At 39.1% G+C, this 26147-nt stretch overlaps 1 protein-coding gene across 2 annotated transcripts in view; it reads right to left on the reverse strand.

The window, feature by feature from the left end:
- Nucleotides 1-25602, reverse strand: part of CEP295 (centrosomal protein 295) — a 43630-nt gene extending 18028 nt beyond the window's left edge. Inside the window, exons 1-17 of one of the 2 annotated variants that reach the window (XM_054628162.2) lie at nt 25528-25602; nt 23947-24080; nt 23035-23235; nt 20649-20773; nt 19792-19885; nt 15028-15141; nt 14010-14150; nt 12705-12888; nt 10727-10894; nt 9630-9854; nt 8243-8373; nt 6611-6823; nt 5443-5534; nt 4242-5310; nt 3118-3289; nt 2822-2974; nt 1191-1304 (exon numbers count right to left, since the gene is read on the reverse strand). In XM_054628162.2, the coding sequence (XP_054484137.2) occupies nt 1191-1304; nt 2822-2974; nt 3118-3289; nt 4242-5310; nt 5443-5534; nt 6611-6823; nt 8243-8373; nt 9630-9854; nt 10727-10894; nt 12705-12888; nt 14010-14150; nt 15028-15141; nt 19792-19885; nt 20649-20773; nt 23035-23235; nt 23947-24054 (3304 nt within the window). In that variant the 5' untranslated portion in view covers nt 24055-24080; nt 25528-25602. Of the gene's footprint in view, nt 1-1190; nt 1305-2821; nt 2975-3117; nt 3290-4241; nt 5311-5442; nt 5535-6610; nt 6824-8242; nt 8374-9629; nt 9855-10726; nt 10895-12704; nt 12889-14009; nt 14151-15027; nt 15142-19791; nt 19886-20648; nt 20774-23034; nt 23236-23942; nt 24081-25527 lie in introns of those variants that run through there. The other variant, XM_077173981.1, reaches the window with a different exon arrangement.
- Between the last annotated feature and the right edge of the window lie 545 nt (nt 25603-26147).

The raw sequence follows: 26147 nt of genomic DNA on the forward strand, positions 1-26147 counted from the left end.
CTTGTTCAGTAAAAGCTCTTCACAGACAGACAAGAATAGAGCTAAAGCAGTCCTTACAATATTACACTGCTGCTCCTTTTGACATATTCACTGGAGCATGTGAAAAGCCTATGATGGCTACTAGAAAAGGTCAAAGCAGAATGGACCTCTCTTGAATACTGGCTATGCACAGACTTTTCCTAGACAGGAGAGCAGTCACAGCTGCTTGAGAATTCCAGGTGTCTGGCTCAGCTCTAGCATTGTGTTAGTCTCACAAGCTGAGAGTCAAGGCTAATGCACTGTGAGCTGATAGTCACAACTGCCTAATTAAACAGAAATTGCAGATACAAAATAATTACCTGACACCAAACAAGGTAATGGGTCACAAGGAAATGGAATGAAGCTGCATTAGGGTAAGCTCAGACGGGACATTAGGAAAAGGTTTTTCACTGAGAGGGTGGTTAGTCACTGGGACACATTCCCCAGGGAAGTGATCATAGCACTAAGGCCATCAGAGTTCAAGGAGCAACTGGGCAGTGGTTTAGTTTTAGGTAATCCTGGGAGAAGCAGGGAGTCAGACTCAACAAACCTTATAGGTCTTTAAATTTGAAATATTCTACAATTCTCAATTTTCAGGTCTGTCACACCTAAGACATTATTCTTTCCAAGTTTTCTTGAGCTGGTAAGATCTCAGCCTTCTATTTTTTGTCTCAACCAAATTTTTAAGTAATTTCTTATACACACTGATCTTTCAATGGACATCTAGATCAACACATTAACAGTCCAGAAGTCTTTTTAAGCACTGGTTTCCCTTCTATCAATACAAGAATCACTGGGTACTGAATCAGGAATGCCACTGGTCTACCCAAAATAGGTTCCCACCTGGAATACCTGCAAACCTTTACAATTCTAAAGGTTACAGATGAAAAGCACATGCCCTGGACAAGAAACTGTGGACCAGCAATGAAGTGTCCTGCAATGTGGACTTGTTACCAGAATGGTAATGGATCACAAAAACCCAAAAAAACAAAAACTCATTCATTTTGAAACAAGTGCTTATTGAAACATCCTTTTTTATACTCAAAATTCAATGGCATTAAATAGCACTGCAGGTTCTTTAACAGCCAGGTCATATTCTACAAATAAACAGCAGCAAAATCAGCAATGTTGAATGGCTGAATGGTGTTTTTGAAGGGAGAGGGCTTCCTCACCTGACTCACATGAAGTTTCAGCAGCCATCATCAGCAATTCTTGTAATAATCTTCCTGGTGGATTAGTTTGCCTTGGACTTTCATTGGGGGCTTTTCCTTCATAGCTTGTTATGCCTGAGGGAAAGATACCTTCATGAAGAGCATGATGTTTCACACATGCAAACTCCCCAGAGGTTGAAATCTGAGCAGTTTCTCTAAAACCATCATCTGTTTTATCTGGATTTAAAACACCTGCAATCAGTTTAGGTATAAAAAGGAAGTGTTTTGCACTTCATGAGGAACATTAAGATGCATATTCTATTCTACAGAAATACACTGCTGAATTTTTATGGTCTCCATTTTAATGAATTTAGCCATATCACATCAGTCTATGCATTATACAGGCTGAAAGATTATGCAGATCATAGACTTCTCAAAAACTAATTCCTAACTCCACCAAAGTAATTCTTCAAAAAAATCTCTAATTTTTTCACACAGCAAGTCCAAGAAAAGTTGCAAAAAATTGTAACTTCTCCAGATCCAGAGGTAATACAACTTCTCTGCTCTGGTTTAAAGATTTCTTTCTTTGCAACCCAGCCCACAAAACAGCCCTTTCTGGCCAACCAATCCAATAAAAATCTCAAGTTTTTACTACCTACCATTACCAATGGTTTGATAATACAAGAATAAATCACCCATGGATCATAACAGTATTATACAACTAAGTTTAAGTTACTAAAGTTCAAGTTTAAGCTACTAAGCCAAGTGCTTTTGAGAACATAAATATATCCTTCCATCAGAACCTTCCCCAACAGAACTTGCTATCTAATCAAGATATCAAATTGGTCCAACAAGAATTCTTCTGCATAAACTGATGCTGACTAGTATTAACTACTTTTCTTTAATTGAAGGATGTCCCGTATCAGCTGTTCCATTATTTTGCAAGGAATAGGCCTGACTGGCCTATAATTACTCACATTGTTCTGCTGAGCCTTTTTAAGAACACAACATAAAAAGCTCTGTAAAATACGCATTACATTTTAGATGTGAAGAGACACTGAAAAAAAATTAAATGTTTACCTCTAGAAAACATGAGTTTGTTGTACCTGTTAAAGAATATTCCTTACAGAGAATTGCAAAGCATTGCCAGCTGACTGTAACAAATATGTTTATAAAATTTTTATTGCTCTTCAAGTTTTTGCAACGAGTGTTTTTTAACTAGAAAAAACAATTTAAAAAGATGGCCTAAAAATTTCTGTAGAAGCTTGATACTAACACCTTACTTGAAAGATTTCACAGTCACTTACTTGGTATAATCAAAAAGTAAACCATTAAACAAAATCTACCAACTTCTCTTTAGACTTACTGTAAAACTGCCTATTAATGCAGATCCTGCCCAAAAGAAATATCAACAGGGAACTCGGGTAATGGAGTAACTGAATTTTTGTTTCCTGGTGTTTAAATTTTGTTTAAATTATGTTTTTCTAGACAGACACTCACAAAAGAAAACTCTTCTGAACTACAATTTTGCCAGTATAAATTATACTTTAAGAAAGGCAACAGTATCAGCTATAATTTCCTAATAATCTCAAAGATTATATTCCTCCAATCTATTACTCATAACAGCACTTATTACATATTTTATACTTTACCTGCCAAAGAGAGGCTGCAATTCTTCGGCGTGTCTACCTCTGGTATAACACTAAGTTCATGCTGTTCCAAACCAAGACCTAACTTGACTTTAGTCACTGGTGGTTTGGAAGATCTCCATTTCTGTTCTTTACAGAGAACTTTCTCAGGTTGTTCTGCAAAACAAAGTTTAGTATGTTGCAATAATATGTGTACAAACACACACACACTCTTCAAATAACTTGGAGAGATGGAAGAGAACTCCAACTCAGCTGTAAAGCAATAAAAATTATAATGAAAAACAACACAACAGCCTTACCAGTTTGTTCAACTGGGCCAATGCACCGTGAAATTGTTTCACTTCCGTGAAATTTACTCCTGCCACAATTCTCTTGCTGGTAGTTTTCTGAGACTTGCAAGAAGTCAGTTGTCTTTATACTGACAGGTTTTTGTGCCTCTGTCATTTCTTCATTTGGGCACATATGTCTCACCTGAGAAGGGAGGAAGCAGTTTTATATAAGATTATATTTATACTCATTTTTCAAAAGAGCTTTTTCTCTTGTGTGTATTCCATGCAGGACAACATTAAGCACATTGAGAAAGTAATTCAATTATACAGGATACCAAACAGATCTGCTTAGCTCACAAAAACATTTGGACATGGAGATATTTTACTGAGCTCTACAAACCTAATGTGCTAAATCACAATTAGTTACATTTTCAAGGCCTTTGTGAGATTAGATCAGAGTACTCATCATTTTTAACACGAAGATTTCCCAAAAAGTCTGCTTTTACTTTTTCTGCTCCTGAATTCAAGAATTTTAGCTGCTTGGAAACTGTGAAATCAAAAGACAGGAACTACAGGGAACAGTTATTCTTCTAAGATGGCTTCTGTTTAAAAAAAACCCAAAAATACAAGGAGAGGCAAAAGGAGGCTCTTTATAAGCTCAAAAATAAACTTGGATTTTTCTTCTGTTACTGAGAAACAAGCAAATTACAACTTGAGTCTGCAGCGGCCAAACCAATTTCATAGTGGGTACACACAAAAAGACAAACTTGAAAAATTATCTATTCAAAATGATTGTGATATCCTTTCAGGTATTACTTATGTATTTTTAATACAAGAGCTGCTTAACACATAGAGGTGCATTTACAGATATGAAGACAACTCTACCTATAGGTATTCAGACAACAATTTCAATAGGCAGTATGTTCAGAGACCAAGCAAAGACCTTCACAGCATTTCTATTAGACTTAATAAAACTGTGCTCTCAGAGCTTTACAGAGGAAAAGCACTGATTAGAATCGGAAGTCCTAATTGAAATTTTCATTATGGGAAATCACCTAAAACTATCAACACTCCATGGGGGTACAATGTAGCATTGACTTGTAGGTTTGATCACCTACTGATGATTACCCATGCAAAGTGTTTCTGAAGCTTACCTGCTTGTTTAGAAGTTCTTTCAAAGCCTCTTGCTGTCTCTGCATCTGTTCCTTCAATTTATCTTGCTTCTGTAGAAGTAGTTTTTCTTGTATTCTCTGTTTAGAAAGAAGAGCTTCTCTTTGTGCATCTAGCTGCTCTTGCAATTCTTTCAAATACTTTTGCTGAGCTTGGATGCTTTCTGATGAGGCCAACACTCTGTCCCTTAAGCTCAGTATACCAGAATAATTTAATGAAGTTGCATCTCCTGCTTTTGACATCAAGAATTCTTCAACACCCTGGGCTTTAGATTCTTCATGCACTAGAACTGTGGGTTCAGAAAGACTGAGAGGTTGATCAGGGCTTGTTTTGCTGCTGCTCTCTACAGATCCCTGCTGACAGGTTAAAGGATCAGCCAAGGCTGATCTCTTTGTGGCTGGCATGACAGATGTCTTAAATGGATGCTCTTCTCCAGCTTCTGTCTTGTTTCGATAGTTAGAGATCTTCTGAGGTAACTCTTTAGAGTGTACTGTTTCTGAAGACTCAGAGGAACTTTCTGCAGGCAACACAAATCTAAGGTGCTCTTGGTGTGCTTCTGGTTGTGTTCTTACTGCAGTCACTTCTTTCCTGACTGACCCTGATGGTAAATGGGACTGGAATGGTTCTCTGATGTGATTATTGGCAGTTTCGAATATTCCCACTTGTTCCTGTGAAGGACGATCACAGGGCAAGTGAAACCCTCCATGCTTCAATTCTGCTGCTTCTGAGAACTGCACTGATTTTCCAGGACAAATATTATGCACTTGCTCTTGCTGCTTCTGTGAAGACTGCTTTTCCAACATACCCAACGTTCCTGAAAACACAGGTAATGACTGCACATACTCTTGGGCATGAACTTGTTCTGATGCCTGGTACTGCACTGGCTGCACTCCTTGTGTCTGCAGGGGCAGCTCTGAGACCAGCTCGAAATTAATGGGCTTTGTTTCCCTGGTGCTCAGAGGTGGTTCAGAAGCAGACAGGTACCTTTGCCTCAGTGTATTTTGATACTCCTGTAGATTCTTTCTAACTTCTTCAATGGTTTGTTTGTGCAACCTGAACAGAACGAAAACATTAATCTTTTCAAAGCAGTGCAAAAAGAAACAGCAATTTCAATAATCAAGGCCATTCAAATTGCTTTGAACAGGCATTTAATAAAGACACTTTACATTCCATAAAGACACTTACCTTTTTTGCTGCAGAAGGCGTTGTTGAAAATTACGTATCGTCTGTTTACGACTGTCTTCTCCTGGACTCCTGGCTTCAGATATATTTCCAGTCTAATCAAAATAAAATAATTTTAATTGCACATATACAACTAACTCACAGAAAACTATTATGGCACCAGCCTTAGGCTGTATGCTCTTGCACCTAAGTTTACAGAAGCTGCTGGGTACCACCATGTTTGAAGTCTGTGAGATTTCAGCCTGAGGCAATGAAGCTAAAGGAGTTTCTAGAGCAGATGGCCCACAGCTACAGCCTCTCTCTGCACACACCATCAAAGTCAATGGTGCTTACAGCAGCTCAGCCTAAAGAGGTAAATATACCCTGCAAACTCAGGGAGCAATGAGCCAGTGTAGCTGCATTTCCAAGGCAGTCAGGCTCTCAAAAGAGTACTGGTTGTGCAAGTGAAGCAAGATTTTATATATAAAAAGATTACTTTCCTTCAACAGCCTCCATAAATTTCTCTTCTTTAAGCAGCTGTTTGAGATTTAAACAAAGACAGAGGCAGATTTTTCTCTTTTCCCTCCCACCATGATTTTTTTTACCTTTCTGAAAAAGGTTATGTCTATATGTACAATCATTATGTGACTATAATCAGATTTTACTAACAGGTATTATTATCAAGGCTGCCCCCAGAACTACAGAGAGACAATACAACAGCAAAAGTCACAATCACAAGATCACAGAATGTCTGAGCTGAAAGGGACCCACAAGGTCATCAAAGTCCAGTTCCTGGTCCTGCACAGGACCATCCCCAAGAGTCACAGCAATGCTCTCAATGAGAGCATTGTCCAAACTCTTCTGAACTCAAGAGAGGCTTGGTGCTGTGACCACTTCTCTGGGAGCTGTTCCTCCGCCCAACCATCCTCTTGGTTAAAAACCTTTTACCACAGTATCTAACCTAAACCTCCTCTGACACATATTCAGGACACTCCTTCAGGTGCAGTGATACCATGTGGAATAGAAGCTTGTACACTAGAAAAAGAAGCTTTAATATGTACAAATTTATAACTCACAGCCTAAAAAAATAAAAATAGTCTTAATTGATATAGTTCAAAATTGGTAAATGGCATTCTTTATTTTATTATAATAGTAAATGAAAACCCACACACAATTTTCTGTTATTATTCACCTCATGTTCCATTTGGTTCTGCTGGTCTGTGGAATGGAGAGTGTGGTTTTGCACCAGCTGACTTTGCTCTTCCTCTTCCTTTTTTTTCTTAGCCTGCTCCAAACAAGTTTGCATTTGGATCTTCAGATAATCAGCCTCCAAAAGAGCTTTCTCTTCCTCAATTTTTTTAATCAAGGCCAGCTGCTCCTGTTTCTGTTTCTCTATTTCCTCATTCTATCAAAAGAAAAATGAGGGGGAATCTCTAGAACCAAATGACAAAGAAACCAGACTGCTCACACACAACACCACACACAAACTTTTGTTCCAAATTACAGAAGAAATTCTATTGCTGGTGACAGGTATTACCAAGTTGCAACAGGACCTTTAAAAGTAGTTTCAAAGTCTACAGGAATAACTTTGTTTTACTGGCTCAACATTTCTAACAATCCCCGAGTCCATTTATAATTGCATTATTATCTGTTCTCAAATTAATAAAATAGATAAAATCAGAATTCATTCAAGATGTTATCATCTTCCAAAGACTGCAAAAGAAGCCATTTTCCTAAACTTACTTGAAAAATCTATTTTGCATTTTATTCAGTTTTTCATTAGAGTTCAACACACCTAAACATTAATTCAAGCTTTACAAAAGCTTCTGAAATAGCTAATGTACAACCACTTTGAGAGCACTCCATAAACTTCTGAAGTAGTCTGTTTATTTTTATTCTCTTTCCATGTACCTATCAGCTACAATTCACTTAGATCCACGCCTAGTGACAGCATATGTGCTTTTAGAATGGAAGCAAAGAAAAATTTCAAAGTACTGGCAAAGATGAAGTGGACAACAGCCTTTAATAACAGTCTGAAAGGGGATGTCAGGAAAAGCAACCCAAGAAAATGAAGCTTAAAAAAAGTAGCCACACTTTCACAAAGGATCTGTTACTTCTTGTTTTTTTTTAAATATTACTATTTTGTCAAAATTTGTTTCCTTGATTTCTGAACTTAAACTCTACAACTGAAGGCTGTATGTAGACCCAAAATTCTCCTTTTTTCAAACAGCTATTTTTAAACCTGCCACATAACAGCTGGTATGTCTCTAGGGATACAACAAAAATTAAAATACAGTGAAACACAATACACAATAGATATAATGAAATAATGCATAAAGGAATTATTTTCTAAATGTAATAAATATAGCATTCCCAGACACACAAAAAACTTCCTGCATTTTTTTCCTAGATAACCGAAAAAAAAATTACTCAAGGTTTGCATGCTTTTCCTGTAACTCTAAACACAATCCCACAGACTTTCCTACATTATTACACAGGGTAAATAAAGTTTTCAGAGTTATGTATTGCTGACTATACCCTTCCTTTATAAAACAAAGATACTAATGTACAACTGTGATTTTCATTTAACCATGACTACCCTTGCCTACAGCACCTGTTAGATTTGAAGAAACTGGGGGTTTCAACTCTATTCTAAATTCCAGCTACAGCTTCATCATTTTTGAGAAGTATAGAAAATGTTACAGTAAAAGTTGAAATGTTAAGAATGCCTATAGCTGCTGTATAACCGGAAATATTTAAAAATCTCCTGTTAATCGTTTTTTTACACCACAACTGAGGTAAGAATAAATACAAACACACTTACCCACTTCTGTTTCTCCTCTTCCTTTCTCATTTTAGCTGCTTCTTCCATTCTGATTTTAGCTGCTTGTTCTTGAGGATGGATTGGAACTGACTTTTCATCTGCAACTGTATTTTCCAACATTTTCATAGAGTCTAAAATATACATGTTATTTAGCTGTAATTGCAGTCAGAACAAGCCTTGGATCTTCTTTACATCTTGCTTTACAGTTTCCCAATATCTCTCAACAAAATGCATAAGCTGCTCTTGAAAGGATCTATATCCTACTACTCTGCCTGTCTCCATAAGCTGGAAAATCAGGTTTTTTATATTATTTAAGTCTTTAATAGCCCTTTATTGTCTGTTTTTCTTGAATACCAGTAATGTCCCAGCTTCAATGGGACTGAAAATTATTTCTAATATTACTTGGGAGGCCAAGAGCAAGATTATCCTGAAGAATCAAAAGCCACACATTAACCTCTTGGAACAAAGAGGGTCTAAAACTGGCAGTACTGGGCAAATGATCTAACATTTGGCTATTGCACAAAAAGCAAGTCTCAATCCTGTACTGTTAGCTTCAAATAGCAGCACATTTTCCCCAAGGCATGGTTTCACTCATGCTGCACTCTCCAATCCCCAGGCATTATGCTGGCATAGCCATGTACATGATGGAACTAAATCACTTTATCTTGTTTAAAAAAAACCAATCACCCTATGGAAACAAATTACCCAAAAGCAAAAAACCCAAAACCACATGCCGCAACCTGATCACTTGAAAACTTGAGAAATCCCACTCAATGTACAAGATCACTAATTCAGCATTAGTCTAACCAGAAGGCACCAAGGACAGACATGGGAAGTAACCCCAAGATGATCCAGCTATCAAATGAACTGCAGTGTCTAACTGCTATAAATTCCAATTTAACAAAAAGGTTTTTTGGAATGGTGCCTAACAGCAGAAAAAAACTCCACTCATCAGCTTATGCTTGTCTTCGGCATTTATAGCTGTCAATCTCCAAAGAAAGCAGCTTTGCAGTTCAACAGGTACAGAACTTCAATGCTGACTCCTGCACTGAGAATTCTATCCCTGGAGGCAAACACCTATTAAAGTACAGCAATACCAAGTGGGACAATTTGAGTGAGATTTAAAAGAGAGAAAGGTATTTTGGACATCTGTTCTCTTCAAGATCTTAATGGACAAGTTGGACATAAGAGCAAAAAATCTTCCTATTTGTGGTTTCAACAAATCCACAACGCCTTGTAGGCACAGACAGGAAACTGTACTTTCATTCAATGTGACAAAACATTTAACACTGAAAGTTCATTAAACAATTTTGTCACAGTCACTGTCACAGTCCCCCCATAAAAGTCTTTTTGCTCCTACACAACAAACTTTGCTGCAAGTATGTACCTTTGGCTTCACACACTGTATTTTTCTGCTGCTCCTTTTTAAGTTCTAAATCACATAATGGTCTCCTTTCACTAGCAATTGTGCCTGATTCAATAGTTTCAAATTCACTTTGACTCTCTTTCTCACTTTTTGATGTCCACTCATCTTTTTGGCTTCTAATTTTGTTCAACAATTTCTTTAAGGCAAGTTTTGATCGAGGTTGGCAAGTTTTTCCTTCTTCATGCCCTATAAAGAATAGAAACTGTTAAGAGTTTTGGGTAACGAATATCTTCATATCATAAAAAAACACTCTGTTTTTTTTTATTGCTTACAGAGTTGGACAAATAGCTTAGGTGTATTTTTAAAATCTTAGCAAAATTTTCTCTTACCTGCAAGAGAAAAAGCAGTAACTTGTCTCTGCAAGCTATGAAAGAAGGACTAAACTGGATGCAGTATTTTATAGTCAATCTGTAGCAGAAATATGCAGTACCATCCCCACACCTGCCCTCTGCTTTCTATCAGCACTGGCAACACAATGCACCGCAGACCAAACACCAGACCGTGCCCCCCAAAGGATGCAGAAGTGCTTGGCCAAGCAGCAAAGCTCATGGAGACTTCTGGCTCACATCACATGACCCTGGACATGCCACAGGCAAACAGGACACACTCGTGCATCCATTCCAGCCTACTCACAATATGCAGCAGCTCAACCACAAACCTGAACATAAAAGACACACAATAAGCAGACTATAAAGCTTCAGCTTTGAAATCTCTCGAAATCTGAAGTTCACACATCAGCATCAATTGATAATTTATACTAAGTACACAGGAATAATTATGGCTACTAACAGTATAGTTCTTACAACTGAAAATTATTCTCAGCATACTAATGAACTGAAGCGTATCAGAAAAAGAAGTCACATATTCATTCTTAAATTCATAATCATTAGGGTATTATCCTCTATGCTAAACATAAACCAAATTACACTGAATTATTTTATGCACACTAAGAAGTTACTTGAAGCATTTTACTTATTACTAAAATTTATTTTATATACTAATCTTTTCTAATATAAAATGAAAAGGTTTAATTTAAATATGCAGTTTAGAAGTTTTACTTTCTGGCTCATTAGGGACCTCCTCTTCTATCACATGGCCTGACTCTTGCTGAGTATCACAAGCAGATTCATGCTCCAAGGAGATATCAAGATCATTATCTTGAGCTCTTTCAGAAGGGGCTGGCAAAGGTTGTGGCTCAAACTGCAGAATCAGGTCTCCTTTCACGTCTAATTAAAAGAGCACAATGAAATAAAATGACCATTTGGAATACAAATCAAACAACACTGCAAGACTACACTCACACATAAATCCCCAGGAAATTCAAATATCAATAGGTTATTTCACAATAGATTTAATCCAGCGTTTTTTTCCCCACCAAAACACAAGATTCAAAACTGTTTAGATCAACAGCCATCTATTAATTCAGAACCTCCACAGCAGTTTCCACTAGAATATGCTATGTTTTTCAAAATGAAAGTTGATGGGATGGAAAGGCCCAGCTTTACACCAAAATCAGCTCACAAGAAAAATTACGCATGGTCCCAATAACTTCACTGGGGAAAAGACACACCCTGACCTGGCTGTTCACAAGGCTGCCACAGGAGAGTGATTGCACAGTCCAGGTGTGAAATCCCAGAGGACTGCACAACAGGAATTCCCCTATGATCACCTTACTGACTGAGAGGGTTACTGCCTACAAGGGATGTGGGACACAGGAGAAGATCACCTTGAAATTTTATGCTTGTTACATGTACTTAGGGGAGGAACCCAAGGCAGGGAAAGGATCAAGTTAGTCAGGGGCAGAACAACTATGAGATAAAAGTGTAAAAATAGTGAGGTAAAATGAGACAGTCAGTCCACTTGTCTGGCCATGCACTGTACCTGACAGTCTATTCTCACTAATTTCCACTTGTAGCTGTTTTTCTATGTGAGGAACACTGTGTTTTGTATGCATGTGTGTATACAGATATGTAAGGGCAAGCAACTGAAACAGGGACCAGAAGTCACAGGTGCACCTGAGTCTAGAGCATTGCTAACTGCAGCGGCCATAATGAGTGCATTTAGGTGGCTATGAGTATCAGCATGCAGTGGCTAGCAAATCACAAGCCAGACTAGCTAGCAAGAATGGTAAGAGGCTTAGGAGTTACATATCAGGCAGCTGTAAGACTGGGCTGGGTACTGCAGAGGCCAGGGAACCTACAAGCTATCTAGTAGAGGGATCAGGAGATCCAAGCATTCAAGCCAGCTACAGAGGACAGAAAAGGATCCTAAGAAACCTGCCAGCACATGTGTGTGCATGTCCAAGACTGCAAGAGGATCCAGGGTCAGCTACTGGGTAGACTGAGTATATAAGGTCAGTTCCCACAGGAATCCATAGGATGCGCATGTCTGTGCATACGTTCACATGCCCAGCTGGGTCTGTGCAGTAACAACTGGAGTGGAGCAGCAGATCTTGGGGGCTCACATGCCCAGCAGCCAGAACTGGGAAGACTAAGGATCAAGGGCCAGCTGCCAGGTAAAAGCAAGTGTCTAAAACTATTCATCAAGTGAGCCACAGCACATACTTAAGCACATGTGCATTTGAGTCCATACATGAGTATGAGAGGTAACTCTAAGGCTCCAGCATGAATCACTTGACACTAGACTGGATGTATAAGACCTGAGGAGGATCTGTAGTGTAGCAGATAGACACCTGGGATACAGGGGACAACTCCTGGATAGACTGAGCGTCTAAGACCAGCTGCTGGAGGGATCTATACCATATTAAAGACATATATCCCACAAAAGGCCTTCATGTTGATCTGAGCAGTAAACAGAAGGAGGCCATTTGTGCTGTTTGTACTTAATGTGAGTGCTGTGTTCCTCCTGCTGGCCTGCACAACCAGCTGTATGGATATGCCCTGGCAGGCTGTTCGTGTGCGTGCCAACTGTGAATACACACAGAGTCTTGTAACCAGCCGCACCTGGGAAGAGGCAGCTGCAGCAGCCTCTCCTTTACTGGGTACCAAGTTCAGCAACCTCCAATAAAGAACTTACTCCTGTCTTCACTGCACATTTCTTCAAATGCAGACTCCAGTTCTCTCTGCCATTCTTCTTTTATTTCCATGCGTTTGCATGGTGGCACTGAAAGCTGAGGTGGCATCTGTGCGACAACCTGTCTCCTGCGCATCCGATCCTGAGCATGCATTTGCTCCAGTTCTTCCAGGAATCTTTCCCTGTCCTTCAAGAATAAAGAAGGGATAACATAAACCTTCACTGTTCACATTCAGACAGCCACATATCAAGACTGATAGAAAATGCTTCCATTTGGTTACCATGATGTTTGGTTAATGTTCAAAGTTAATGTTATTCTAGGGAGAAAGTGCTTCCTCAGGAGAAGACTGTATCAGCCCTTTGGACACAGGAGTCATCAATACTACCTACAAGATCTGATGTTAAATAAAAGATCAGACTCCACACCTGCAGGCCAACTTCCCTCAAGATAATAAAACTTCCTGTTTTATAAGGTAAGTAAGTATTTCTTTTTCCAAGTGACTTTTGCTAGTATATAATTCTGCAGTTGCTACTTTTGAAGATGCAAACTAAATACTCTTTGGCACACTGAGTATATGTGAGAGCTATTTTAAAAAAAAAGTTTGTTGGGATTTTTTTTTCTGTTAATTTCAGGAGCACCAGAAATATTTCCAGAAATCCCCATTTTAGTTTGGTTACTCATTCAGGGCCAATCATATGCCAGCTGCTAAAAAGCAAGCTTTTCTTTTTCTAGCCAATAAAAATACATGTGAAGCTATCAGACCACAAAAATTTTTGAGTGTAGATCTCAGTACAAAGACTTTTCTCAGTAGTTTAATTTTTATTTCTTAAAGGAAACTATTTCACCATTTCCAGACTTGCACACTAACAGAGCATCAGTCTTTAAGTAAAAATAAAGTAAAATAAAACTTGTTACCTCCTTAGCAATTATTTTTTCCTCTGAAGCACCAAATCAACAACTCCAACTAAAGCTAATGTGGAAAAGCAGAACTCACTACCTATTAAAAAAGTTTTGCTTGACTATTACCTCTTGGTTAATAGCTGGTCAAACATTCAGATAACAAAAATTAAGAGGATGTTCTTTCATTCTCACTCCAATGAGAATGAAATGATGATGCCAAATGAAATTAGATGCCAAAATAAGCAAACAGATTTTGACTTTTTTTTTTTTGCAAAGACATTCTGCAAACTTTATTTAGTCCATGAATTTCCCTCCTGTAAGTGTAATTCCTTTATTAATCACTTACCTACAACTTACTTAACAGTGGTAGTTCTGACATTAAAAACAGGCATAACTGCTTTGCCTACCTTGGCCAACTGGATCTTCTTCAAGGCATGACTTCCCCTAATATGGGCCTTTTCAAGCTGCTTTCTTCTTTCCCTCTCTGCCTCCCTGTGTAGTTCCTCCAAACGTCTCCCTTCTTCTTCAGCAGCTAAATGAGCATCTGGCTGGCAATCAATCAGTAGTTTAGTCCACAAAGTTGTGTGATAGTTTAAAGCATACATAACAATAAATAAATGAATAATTCTGCAGCAAAAGCACTTAAAAAAGACATACAATGCCATATGAACATCGTTGAAGGTTTATCTTGCAAGCAGGACAAAAATAATTTTTTACCTTTGAAAAAAAATTTCATTGTTATATATTTTGTAAGTTTAGGTGACAAAGTGTTCCAGTTTCAAGCTGTAGTGGAGATAATAATTTATATTATTTGTTATCACAGAGTGGTTATTTTTTCTACAATACATGGTAAAATGAATGATATGGTCAAAATTACAGATTGGGAACTTCTATCCTCATGACTTTGTTTTAAACAAGGGGAAAAAAAAAATCTCTGATGTATCTTCCATCTCACTTGGGAAACCAGAAACAATCTGCAACTTTCAAGGAAGAAAAATCTTACTAACATAAAAATATACTTAGGAAAAAAAAAAGTAATTCCAAATAAGCAAGCCAAATGCAAGGCAAGTCTGGGAGTACATTGCTAAAAAGAGGGGAAGAGAAAAAAGCAGACCAACTGCAGCTATCAATTCAGCATGAGCCACAAGTTTTCCAGTTTGGATGTTTGAACGTTATACCAGTCTTGTGATCTCACCTTCCAGTAAAAGCCTGTTCACAAGGGACTGCCAGGTGTGATCCCCTAAGTGACAGAGCACGTAACAGGCTTTACAAGGATGCCCATCTGAGATTCTCTTTAGTAAGTAGTGTAAGCTGCTTTATACAAGTTCGTATCTTTAAACAGTCATCAGCTGATATCCAGACAATGAATTCAATGTAAAGAAACACACATGTAAGACTGTAGCACAAACAGTTGGAGTTAATCACCTGCTCTCCGTCCACTTCTCTGTCCACCAAAGCTTCAGCAATATGGTAACGTGTAACAGAAAAGTTGCCAGCACCACAGGGCTTCATGGCAAGGATCTTTTTCACTTCAAAACTCTAGGAAGAAAAGTGTAACTACAGCTGTATCACAGAACGGTATCTCCATCCCAGCAACTAAACAGAAGTGATCTGTATAGCTAAATTATTATTAAAAGAAACCCACCCCACCAAATTCTGTCCTGAAAATAGTGTTTAAAACCTTACATACATGTAATAATTAATAAACCACATCAGCACAAGACAGATCTAGAGGGCTTTAATAATGGAGAGCATCTTGGGCAAACCCCTGCACAGAAATTGATGCTCATCAGTGTCATGTTTCAAAAGCACTAATTTAAAAGCACTTGAGTTTAATGCATTAATACAAATCCCACTTACAACAGCTGTCACATTCACCTCAGAGCAGGGCAGCCACAGACCCACAAAATAATTATACCCAACAGCAAAGCAACACTTGTCATTTACAGACTTGCTTTAGGAAACTCGGAGCCATTATGTCCAATTTTAGTTGACCAGAGAAAAGAGCATTTTCTGTAACTTCACTGAAAAGTGTCTATTCATAGAATGCTAAGTTGCTGTGGGGTTTTTTCAACTCTTTTATGGAAATTTGAACAATAAAGCACCAGACCCTCCCTCTTTGGCTTAGCCTCATGTTCTCACTAGCAAAGTAGCCAGGTTAGGTTACTCAATATCCTGTAGGACCCCTCTTTGTACTTAACATCTCCTCTACTAATTTTCTGTCAGCTTCCTCTTCCCTCAACCTTCTCCTAAAAGGTGTTCTTATCCACATTAACTAAACTGGAAAGACTCATAGCTTGAGTGCTCTAAAACTAACATGGCAATAGAGAAATGAACACACACAAAGAACAGCATCAAGTCTCAGGAATACCTTAAACTTATCTCTGCATAAAATGAGGCATACAAAATTTCAGGAATGACTATTACTTTTTTACGAAGACTGTAGAAAGTCTTTAAATGAAAATAGAAGAATTATAGAATCATTTATATCAGAAAAAACCTTCAAGTCCAGCCATTAACTCAGCACTGCCATGTCCAAATCATGTTCCTGAGTGTCCCAACTCACATCCTTTAGATACCTCCAGGAATGGCAACTCCGCCACTCCCCCAAGCAGTCAGTTCCAGTGCTTGACAAGGCAGTGAAGAATTTTTTCCTAATATCCAGCCTAAACTTCCCCTGGTGCAACTTGAGGCTATTTCCTCCTGTCCTATGACTTGTTACCTTCAGGGTGAAGAGACCAACCCTCACCTGGTTACAATCTCCTTTCAGGCACTTGTGGAGAGTGACAAGGCTCCCCCTGAGCCTCCTTTTCTCCAGGCTAAACACCCCCAGCTCCCTCAACCACTCCTCATCAGACTTGTGCTCCAGACCCTTCCCCAGCTCCATTGCCCTTCCCTGGACACACTCCAGCACCTCAATGTCTTTCTTGTCATAAGGGACCCAAAACCAGTAAAACTACTTTCAGCCTTACCAACAGAACTTCAGTAACTTATGTTATGGTCCCTAAACAATATGCTGAATTTCTTAATCAATAAAAATCATAGTAATTGTAACAGATCAACATTTGCAGATAATGATTATAGCTATAAAAACAGACAAATCCCAGACCTAAGCCTCATTAGCCAGATTACCAGTGCTTGCCCTGTACTGGGTTAATTTCAGAATGTACAATTAAACATATCTTCTGAATTATTTTAAAAAAATTAAATTAACAAACCAATAACAAATTATTAATTACATGTAATCAATCAAACTTCCAAAATTTTATATTTAGGCTGAAAAAAATACCACACTTCTATCATGGTTTTCTAACTCCTCCTCCTTTTTTTTTTTTTTTAGTATAGAATTATTTGCTTTTTGATGAAAGGAAATCAGGCAAAACTGGAGCAGCAAGGTATCACAAAATGGGACAAAAATCCCAACAAAAACTCATGACCCCAGCTCTACAAATGCTATGAATACTCAAGCAGAGTATAGTAATTCTTTTTAGGTTTTGTTTCCATTCCATAAAAATCCAATAGATCATGTAAGAAAAAGTACATTTCCAAGAACTCTGCAACATTTTTCAATAAAATGGTCTTTACAGTTTAACTTCAGTTAAGTAACTTTTCGTTTGGTCTAACTAAATATGGCCTCAACTTCTAAAATCTGTAATTCTGAGAACCAAAATGGGCTATGACATCAGAGAAAAAATACTTCTTTTCTAACTGGGTAAAATCACAATAATAGGAGTATTTTTAGAGAATGTTTCTTAAATTCCAAGTAATCATGCCATGAACAACAATGCCCTAGAGCTCATTTTTGTGAAATTATAGTCAATTGTTACTTGACAGAGCATCAGATTATGATTACAGTTGCATTTAGTAAGCTCCTTAGGCAAACATTTGAAAAAACAAGCAGACTTACTCAGATGACCCTGTAATTTGCTGTAATTCACAGGATTTAAAGTTAAACAATTTAAATTCAGCGCCTTTTGAGTAACACACTTGCAAGACAAAGCCCTAGATTTACCCTCCCCCAGATGACAGTCAATCTTTTGTTTTCTCTCTCTTGAATCAGAAACAGGAATAAAAATTTCTAAATCTTTCAATTACTTCACATTTTCCCCCATGAAGTACATGGCACCCAAACACTCTTTGAAGAAAATAACTTTATTCTTAGCTCTGTGCCCTCCCAGTCAGAGGTCTACAACAAAAGGACTAAAATCTACACAGATCAAATCTACACAGACTAAAATCTACACAGATATGAAAACTAGAAAAAGTCTTACAATTAGATAGTCTTTAAATGGAACAAACTGACACGCTGTGCTATACTGAAATACTGATATACAGAGCAATCTCTTTTCCTCAATCAAAACTCAACATGTCTGCAAAATTTTACTTATTCAATCTGCCATTATCACAACATGAACTTCGTAACAGAAACAAAGTCCACATACTGTAGAAAATCCAGATGTTTGGAAACTCCACTAAAACAACTTAAAAATCCCATTTGTTGAAAAGGCGGGTAAAGGACATTTGCTAATGGATGGAAATGCATTAATTTTTGGAAAGAAACAATACTTAAATAGAGAACTGACCCAGACATAACATCCAACACAATTGAATCCGTTTCACCAGAACCTGGAGAAACCTGAAACAAAGCCTTCTTGCTTTCCCTGGTGACAAAACACTAAAGAATAAGGAGAAAATTCTGTGTTTATAAAATGGGAAGGAAGATGCATTATTGATGTTGCTGGATAAAAGTATTAAATAAAAGCATTACATATTAAGTACTGTGTCATTTTAGCTGTTAGGGATGTTAACTGCAGTGACTATCTACAGGGAAGGGTTAAATAAAATGTGACATAAAACCCACTCTAAACTGCAAAAGTTACTACAAAGCAAAGCCACAGCATCTCACTGCTTTCCCAGCAATGCCAAACTGAGCAACAGAAGCACCTGAAACCCAGGAAATAAAGAGCAAAGTTTGGACTGATATAGACTTCACCTGCTCTACACCAGACACACCAGGAACAGACCCTGTGGCACAACATAGATGGCAAAAGCAGAGTGAAAGGGTGTGTGAATTTACCTGAACTGTACCAGACAGGACCTTATTCCAGATGTACTAAATTTCAATACAGCATACACTTCACCAGAAATAACCCCAAACTTTACCACTCCCTTACAACCCTTGTTTTAATCTTCACTCATATCCAGCTTATACAAGATGAAAACCTTTGGGCAACCAATGAAAAGATCTAGAGAGAAACTTGTACAAAGGAAAGGCCATGGGTACTCCTTCTAATCATTCTTAAAACTGGGAGGGTCAAACCTTACTCAGTTTTTCCAGATACAACACCAAACCCTTATCATCCTGTGCTCTAACCTGTACATAATGTGCTGGGATGTAGCTGGGAAAAGTTTTGAAAGCTTCACTGAGAGGGGCTAGTATACCTCAACCCTTTATTTTATTGTCAGTAGTTTGAATATCCCTGAACCCAAAGGTCTAAAAGGGTACAACACCCCAAGAGGCAATTTAAACTCTGCATTCATGAAGTTCTGTTAGTTAACTACAAAGTAAAAATGCATGTAGTGTTCTTTCTGCAGTTTAGAGCTGCAATCCTACAGGAAATTCTACATGTATGCACCAGCTCTATGAAACCAAAGCAGCGTGAATGGGGTACAAAGGCACACCTCAAAAGGCTGCAGCCTCCCAACAGACTTGGGTGATGGTTTCCTATGAAAATTAAAGAGCTTCCTCTTTATTTAGTACTCCCAACAAGAAAAAGAAATTGAAGGGAGAAGAAAACCCCAACAAAGCTGCCCCACAGCTAAAAAGACAGAATTATTACAGAACTAAACAAACTGCTAACTGTATCAATATGACAGCAGGCTGAGGAGGCATGTAATGTACATGCTGAGAGATCATTGTAAAGTCTCATATCACTGGGGCTACTAAATGAAAATGAGATATGATGAAAGTTTAAAAAGACAGATTACAAAAATAAGAGTCTGATTACAAGAAATAAAATTCACATATAACAAGAGATCAATAAAGTACCCAAGCTTAGTAGCAAGAAATCTGCTAATATCTAGTTAAATCATTCTTTTGGTTTTTGCTGAGCCACTCTACTTATATATGCAAATACTTATATATGGTACCCCTGAAATTGTGATCATTGTTGTTTTACAGATACATACCTCAAAAGGACGAGGTGGGGGAGGTGGCAGGCTAGCAACTTTGGCTGCTCTTTGTCTTTCCACTTCCAGAGCCCGTTTACGTGCATCTGCTCGTCTACGTGCAGACAGAAACAAAACAAACCACAAAAGAGGAGACAGAAAATTATTCAAGCAACAGTGACAGAACAGTGCAAAATAAAAGGTAAACCTGAAATCAGATTCCTAAGTACTTGCATTGAATGGTTAGGCCATAGGCATGGGGAAGCATATTAAAAAGACAACAGAACTTGCGCTGGAAGGCAGCATTAAAAATTACCTTCTTCAAGTTATGCAAAAACATTCATATATACAAGCATCCCAAAAGCAATGCAAAATCTCTGCTTTTGACCTAAGTTTCCAGAAAGCATTGTGCACTTCAACACACTTTAATTGCTTGAGTGTAGATATAGTTAACTACTTAATTTACAGGTCTTAGCTCTACTCAAGTACCGCTATGCCCAAGAGGACACAGACCATATTCTATAACAGCTCAAGTTTGGTCCAATCTGCTTACAAAAAAAACCTAAGAAGGAAGACCATGACAAAAGCACTCAGTCCTTTTTCCAGGTGGTTAACTCTCCATCAGGAACTGGCCTGACAATACCTCACTTCATATGTCACTCCTGGAGAATCTATAAGGCCAGCTTGAATATCTGACATTCTTGTCTTGTTTTTAAAGATACAGTTTTTATCAAAAGCCACAAGCTTTGTCCACGAGCATTAATCCTCTAACCCATAACATTTCAAAATTGAAAAAGCTCCAATCAAGAAGCATCAACATTTTTGCCCTGTGACACCGTAAAGTTCATTCTTAATAAAACAAAATAACTATTACATACCTGGCTTGCTCACGAAGTAATTTTTCTTTTTGGTGCTTCTGCTCTATCAGAGCTTTTCTATGTCTCGTCTCTGCTCTTTGTTTCCTTTCTTCTGCTTGCTTTGCCAGAGCTTCTAAGTCAGGTTCCTTAACATTAAAATATTGTCATCACTTAATACAGAATTTTACTCACATCTTATACTATTAGTACGATATTTCAAATTAGATACTGCTGGTGAGAAACACAACCTCAAAACTACCTTCTACTGTATTAAGCTTAAAATACTCTAATAACTTTTACTTCTCTGCCATCTTTATTTTCATCTTCTCCGCCAACAACAGCGGTGAACCTGCCACATCCCTCAGCCAATTTAACCAAATATTGATGTAGAAATCCTAGCTTCTTTTAGATCAGTTTGATGAAAAAGATAATTAAACACAGTTATTTAAACAGCCTGTGTTAAATGCAGACTAAACTATGCAGAAAAAGTGTGTACTACCCTTCAGTCATCAACAGACATTTATTACTTCTCTGTTCCTATAACACTAGTTCCAGATTTTTTTGCTAACTCACCTATCCTAGCATTGGAAAGGACTTTTTATAAAGAAAAGACATGGATAAATGGAAAGGCATAATGCTATTTTACTTGGATTTAAAGATCCTGACTAATGCAGGAAGTAAGCTACTTCACAAAATCCACGTAAGAAGTCTGGCTGATTTCTGTAAACCTAATTCAGAGTCAAACCGATAGAAAAATTCTATCCAGCAATCTCAATGATCTCTCAAGCAGAGCCTACACAAGTTACAGGATTTTAAAGAAAGTGAAACCAGTTCATAGGTGCAGAATTAAAAAGTGACACCCATTTGCAATAAGCAAAGGCCTCTGAAGCCCTTACCAAGGCTTTCCATGTCACTGGAGCACTGAAGGGAAAGAAAAAGTTAAGTGGATTTTCTTAACTATAAAAAGATCCATGGTGGAGAAAAAATTACTGTATTACTGGTATAATTGAGATACTGAGTCATTATGTACAGTTTAGCCAAGTACAAACATACATGATCATACAGGCTAATACAATCAAAGTAACTTTAAAGTCTGCCCGGCAGACTTCACAGAAAGTGAAGAAAAAGCCTTCACAGATAGTCTCTCTTGTCAAGGCCTATCTTTTGGGAAGATAGCTGCAAAAAAAGTACATAACTGTTGTATTGCACTAAATAGTTTATTTAGTAGTTGTTTTGCAGTGGGTGATGGGAGGTTTGTACTGAGTATGGTATGTCACATAGGTTATTTCCCCTTTCTCATCACATGGTCTCTCCCCCATGCACCCCCTTGCTATACACCCTCGTGGTTTGGCCCCTGGTTACCCCTTCCCTCGCCCCTCCCCATTGTTATCCCATTGGCCCTGATCCTCTTTCCCCGCCCCCATCCTCGGGTATAAAACTCCACTGCAGGCATAGTTCGGCCTCTTTTCTACTTGGGTGGTTGCTGCACCAGCCGTGTCCTGTCCCAAGCCAATAAACTGGACACTTGTCCCCATGCAGAGAAGAGCGCTTCTTGTCTTTAACTTTGTTCATGTAAGACCGTGTGGGCCAGGGTCTGAGCTAGCCGGATTGGACCCATACAACAGCCCTGGGAGACATGGATTCTTTCACATAACCACTTCAAAGAAGTTTCCATGCTTAAAAAGTTGTCTATTTAGGTATCAGGACTTCAAAATCAGGAATGCCAAAGGAAAAACCAACCAAACAGCAATTTTGGTATTTCTAAAACATTGAAGTTGGCTCTGACAATATATGCCGGTATTGGCTGGAATAGAAATTATTTTCTTCACAGTGGCTGGTATGAGGCTGTGCTTTGGATTTGTGCTGAACACAGGGTTGATAATATAGAAATGTTTTTGTTATTGCTGAGCAGGGCTCACACAGGGCCAAGGCCTTTTCTGCTCTTTGTGCTGCCCCACTGGTGAGAGAGTGGGGGGTATATGGGAGGCTGGGAGGAGGCACAGCCAGGACAGGTGATCCCAGCTGACCAAAGGGATATTCCAGACCATGTGGCATCATGCTCAGTACATAAAGGGGGGGATGAAGGAGGAAGGGGGGGATGTTTGGCATGATGGTGCTTGTCTTCCTCAAGTAACCATTACACATGATGGGTCCCTGCTGTCCTGGAGGTGGCTGAACACCTGCCTGCTCATGGGAAGATGTGAATGAATTCCTCATTTTGCTTTGCTCCGTATGTGGCTTTTGCTTTCCCTATTGAACTGTCTATATCTCAACCCATGATTTTTCTGGCTTTCACCCTTCTGATTCTCTCCCAGATCCCACTGGTGAGGGACTGAGCAAGCAGCTGCCTGGTGCTTGGCTGCTGGCTGGGGTGAAACTGTGACACAATAATACCAAGCTCACTTACGTTTTCCTTGGCCTGTCGGTGACCCTCCCCAATCGCTCTTAAGCTTGAGAGATACAGTTCTTCCAGGGCTTTCATCTTCTCATCCTGTGCCTTCTGCCATTCAGCTCTCAGTGCCTCCTCTAACTGATGAAGCTGTTCTTCTCTCCTCTGCTTTACCTTCTGCCTTATCTGGTAGGAGATATACTTCTGCTGCTCTCTGACCTGTAGAAATAGCATTTATGTTTATCAGCAATTCAAGAAAAGCATAATACTTTTTGCAGCAAGACTTCCCACAACAGTTTACCCTCCTTCCATCTCATCTACTACTCCATTCACAATCTGTCCAGAAAATACTTTCAAGTTGCTGTTATCTTTTTCCAAAATTAATATCTAAAATAATACATTTAATCTTAATTAAACACTTTGGTAAAGTCCAAAAAATGACATACAAGTGACAAACCACAAACACTACTTGGAATATCCTTCCCTCCAAAAATACAACACAATAATCTACGAAAGGCTCCTATTACAATTCAAGATTAAAATCAACAACTATACTGAAAACTTAGTAAACCTAGTTTATTATTTTCCACTTTGTATTTTAGGCTATTTTTTTTTTTTTTACAGAAAAGGTTGTCAAGCACTGGAACAAACTGCCCAGGGAAGTGGTTGAGTCACCATCCCTTGAAAAGTTCAAAGTTGTGGCACTTAGGGACATGATTTAGCAGTGGACTTGGCAGCACTGGATTAATAGCTGGACATGATGATCTCAAGGGTCTTTTCCAAAATAAAAAAATTCACCATTCTACAATACTATCATCTTGAAATTTAGCTTATTTGGAATTATTTGGAAATAATATTTTCAGTTACTTTTTCTAAATTATTTGTTACATCATCAAATGAAATGCAACACATGGAAAAATACAGGCATACCTGTTGTAACCTTAGTTTTCTTCTTCTTTCATACTCTTCTTTCAGAAACATGGCTTCTTCATTAGGACTAAGCCTCAATGTCCCAGCTGCTGCAAGTTTCCTCTTCATCTTTGAATAAGCTGAATAATCAACTTCTGTGAGAACAATGCAAAGAAAAAGAGAAATTGTGCATAAATTACACTGGCAAAACACCTATAAAGACAGGATACTGCCATAATGTTGTAACTCTATCATTATGCTCTCAAATGTGAGAGCTACAACTGTTCAGGTCTGTCCCAGCTGAAGGCTGGACTTTATCTCAGAAGTCTTTTCCAATCTTAATGGCTCTTAACTGCAGGCAACAGCATTGGCTCTGTCTTTGTCACAGTCACAAAAGATAATGCTTTTGAACTTATTTGAGCTATGCACCAAACACTGCAACAGGATGACATTCACAATCTATTCCGTGGACGAGGCACCAACATTTGCAAAATGAAGGGTGAACACCATTCTGCTCCTGGGAAGATTTAAAAACAAACCCACCAACTACCGAAAAGCACACCCCACAGTAAAGCACGCTGGTCACTCGGGCGATTTGTACTGAAATACTCTCATAACCGTTGTAGAGAAGATGTAAGATACAACAGCAATTTTGTTGATGTTTTTGGCTGCACTCCAAGGTTTTCTGCCGTACAGACTCTGTAACTCCAGCAACAGCCTGCGTACCAAGCATTTCACTGGAAAGCTGAAACTGCTCACTAACGATTTTTTATTCAAGTTTTCCAAGGACGAAAAATTTCAAATTATATTTCCCTCGAGATTTTACTGTGAAAGTCTAAATTTCCCCTGCCCCCAAATCGAGTAAGATTTTTACTGGATCTTTAAAAACTTATAACCCTGAAAATATTCGCACAAACAAGAAAACAAAGACTTTCAAAAGCCACTACCAACTCTAAAAAATCTAGAGAGCTATTCATATAGCACTAAAGAGTTTAACCAACACGACACAACAGGAAACAATTCTTTTCAACATCATATATACTGATCTTAGTATACTTAGAGACACGGTATCACAGAAAAAGTAGCAACAGCGTAAAGAAATCAGGTGAGGTGTAAAGCCGAAGATCCATGAGACATTTTCGGTAAAGGATTATTAAAGGATTATGTACATATAAAAGGATTATTTACAGCATAAAGAGGGACAGTAGCATTCTGGATCCTGCCAGCCCTCCCTTAGTCACCCGATGAGCTATACAAGTTTATCACGGCACAAAATTAAGTAGCAAATTACTACATTCTCTCTCTCACACGCACACTCCTAAAGAGAGGAAAAATGTTGAGGATGACCAATGCAAAGCCTGAGTCCAAAGGATAAGAGCAGAGGCAGAGATCGCGAACGCCGCGCTTGCCCGGGCTCAGCTGCAGCACAAGGCGGGTGGTGAGGGCCGGAGAGGGCCCCTGGTCCGCTGGGCCGCTCCCGCCAGTCACCGGGAGACCCAGCTTGGGGCCGCACCTGGATGCGCCCGAACTGAGGGAGGAGAAAGTAAAACAGCCGGGAAGGGGAAAGGGAGAAAAGAGCAGAGCCGCCCCCGGCACCCGCACCTTGTGGCGACACCGCCGCAGGAGTCCTCCCGGTCGCTGAGGCGCCAACGGCCGCCGCCCCCGCCACGTGACCGCGCGCCCCCAACGGGCCGCCAATGGCGCATGCGCCACCGCCCGCCCGGCTGCTCTAGCCCCGCCCCATCTCGCGGTGACCAATTGGGACTCGGGACGGCGGCGGGGGGCGCGCGCGCCCGATATAAAAATGGCGCTGTGGGCAAAGAAGGCGTTTGTTCCCTCAGGCACCTTTGGGTGTTCCTTCGTGGTGGTCAGCCTCTTCCTCGTCGCCTGTATAACTGCGGGCAGTGCCTTGCTCTCCTAACGCGGCAATCTCAGCGCGCACGTGGAGAAATAAATGCAGCGGAGGGGTTTGTCTGGGCGGCTCCCTCCCAAAACCGCCTCAGGAGCCCGCAGTCGGAGTTTCCAAGTGCTCGAGTGGGAGGTGCACTCACTGGCTGAGCCTGAAATGCTGAGAGAGTGGAATAAAACTGAATCCTGCTAGTTCTGCCTCACTAGTGTTACTTCTGTGCAGCTTCCCTGTTCAGAGCTCTTTTTGGTTGCACTGTGTCAGTAGAAGGAGTATCAGAATTATAACAGGGTTTGGCTTGGAAAGGGACCTTGAA

The sequence above is a fragment of the Agelaius phoeniceus genome, chromosome 2 (genome assembly GCF_051311805.1).
Source record: "Agelaius phoeniceus isolate bAgePho1 chromosome 2, bAgePho1.hap1, whole genome shotgun sequence".
NCBI classification, from domain to species: Eukaryota; Metazoa; Chordata; class Aves; order Passeriformes; family Icteridae; genus Agelaius; species Agelaius phoeniceus.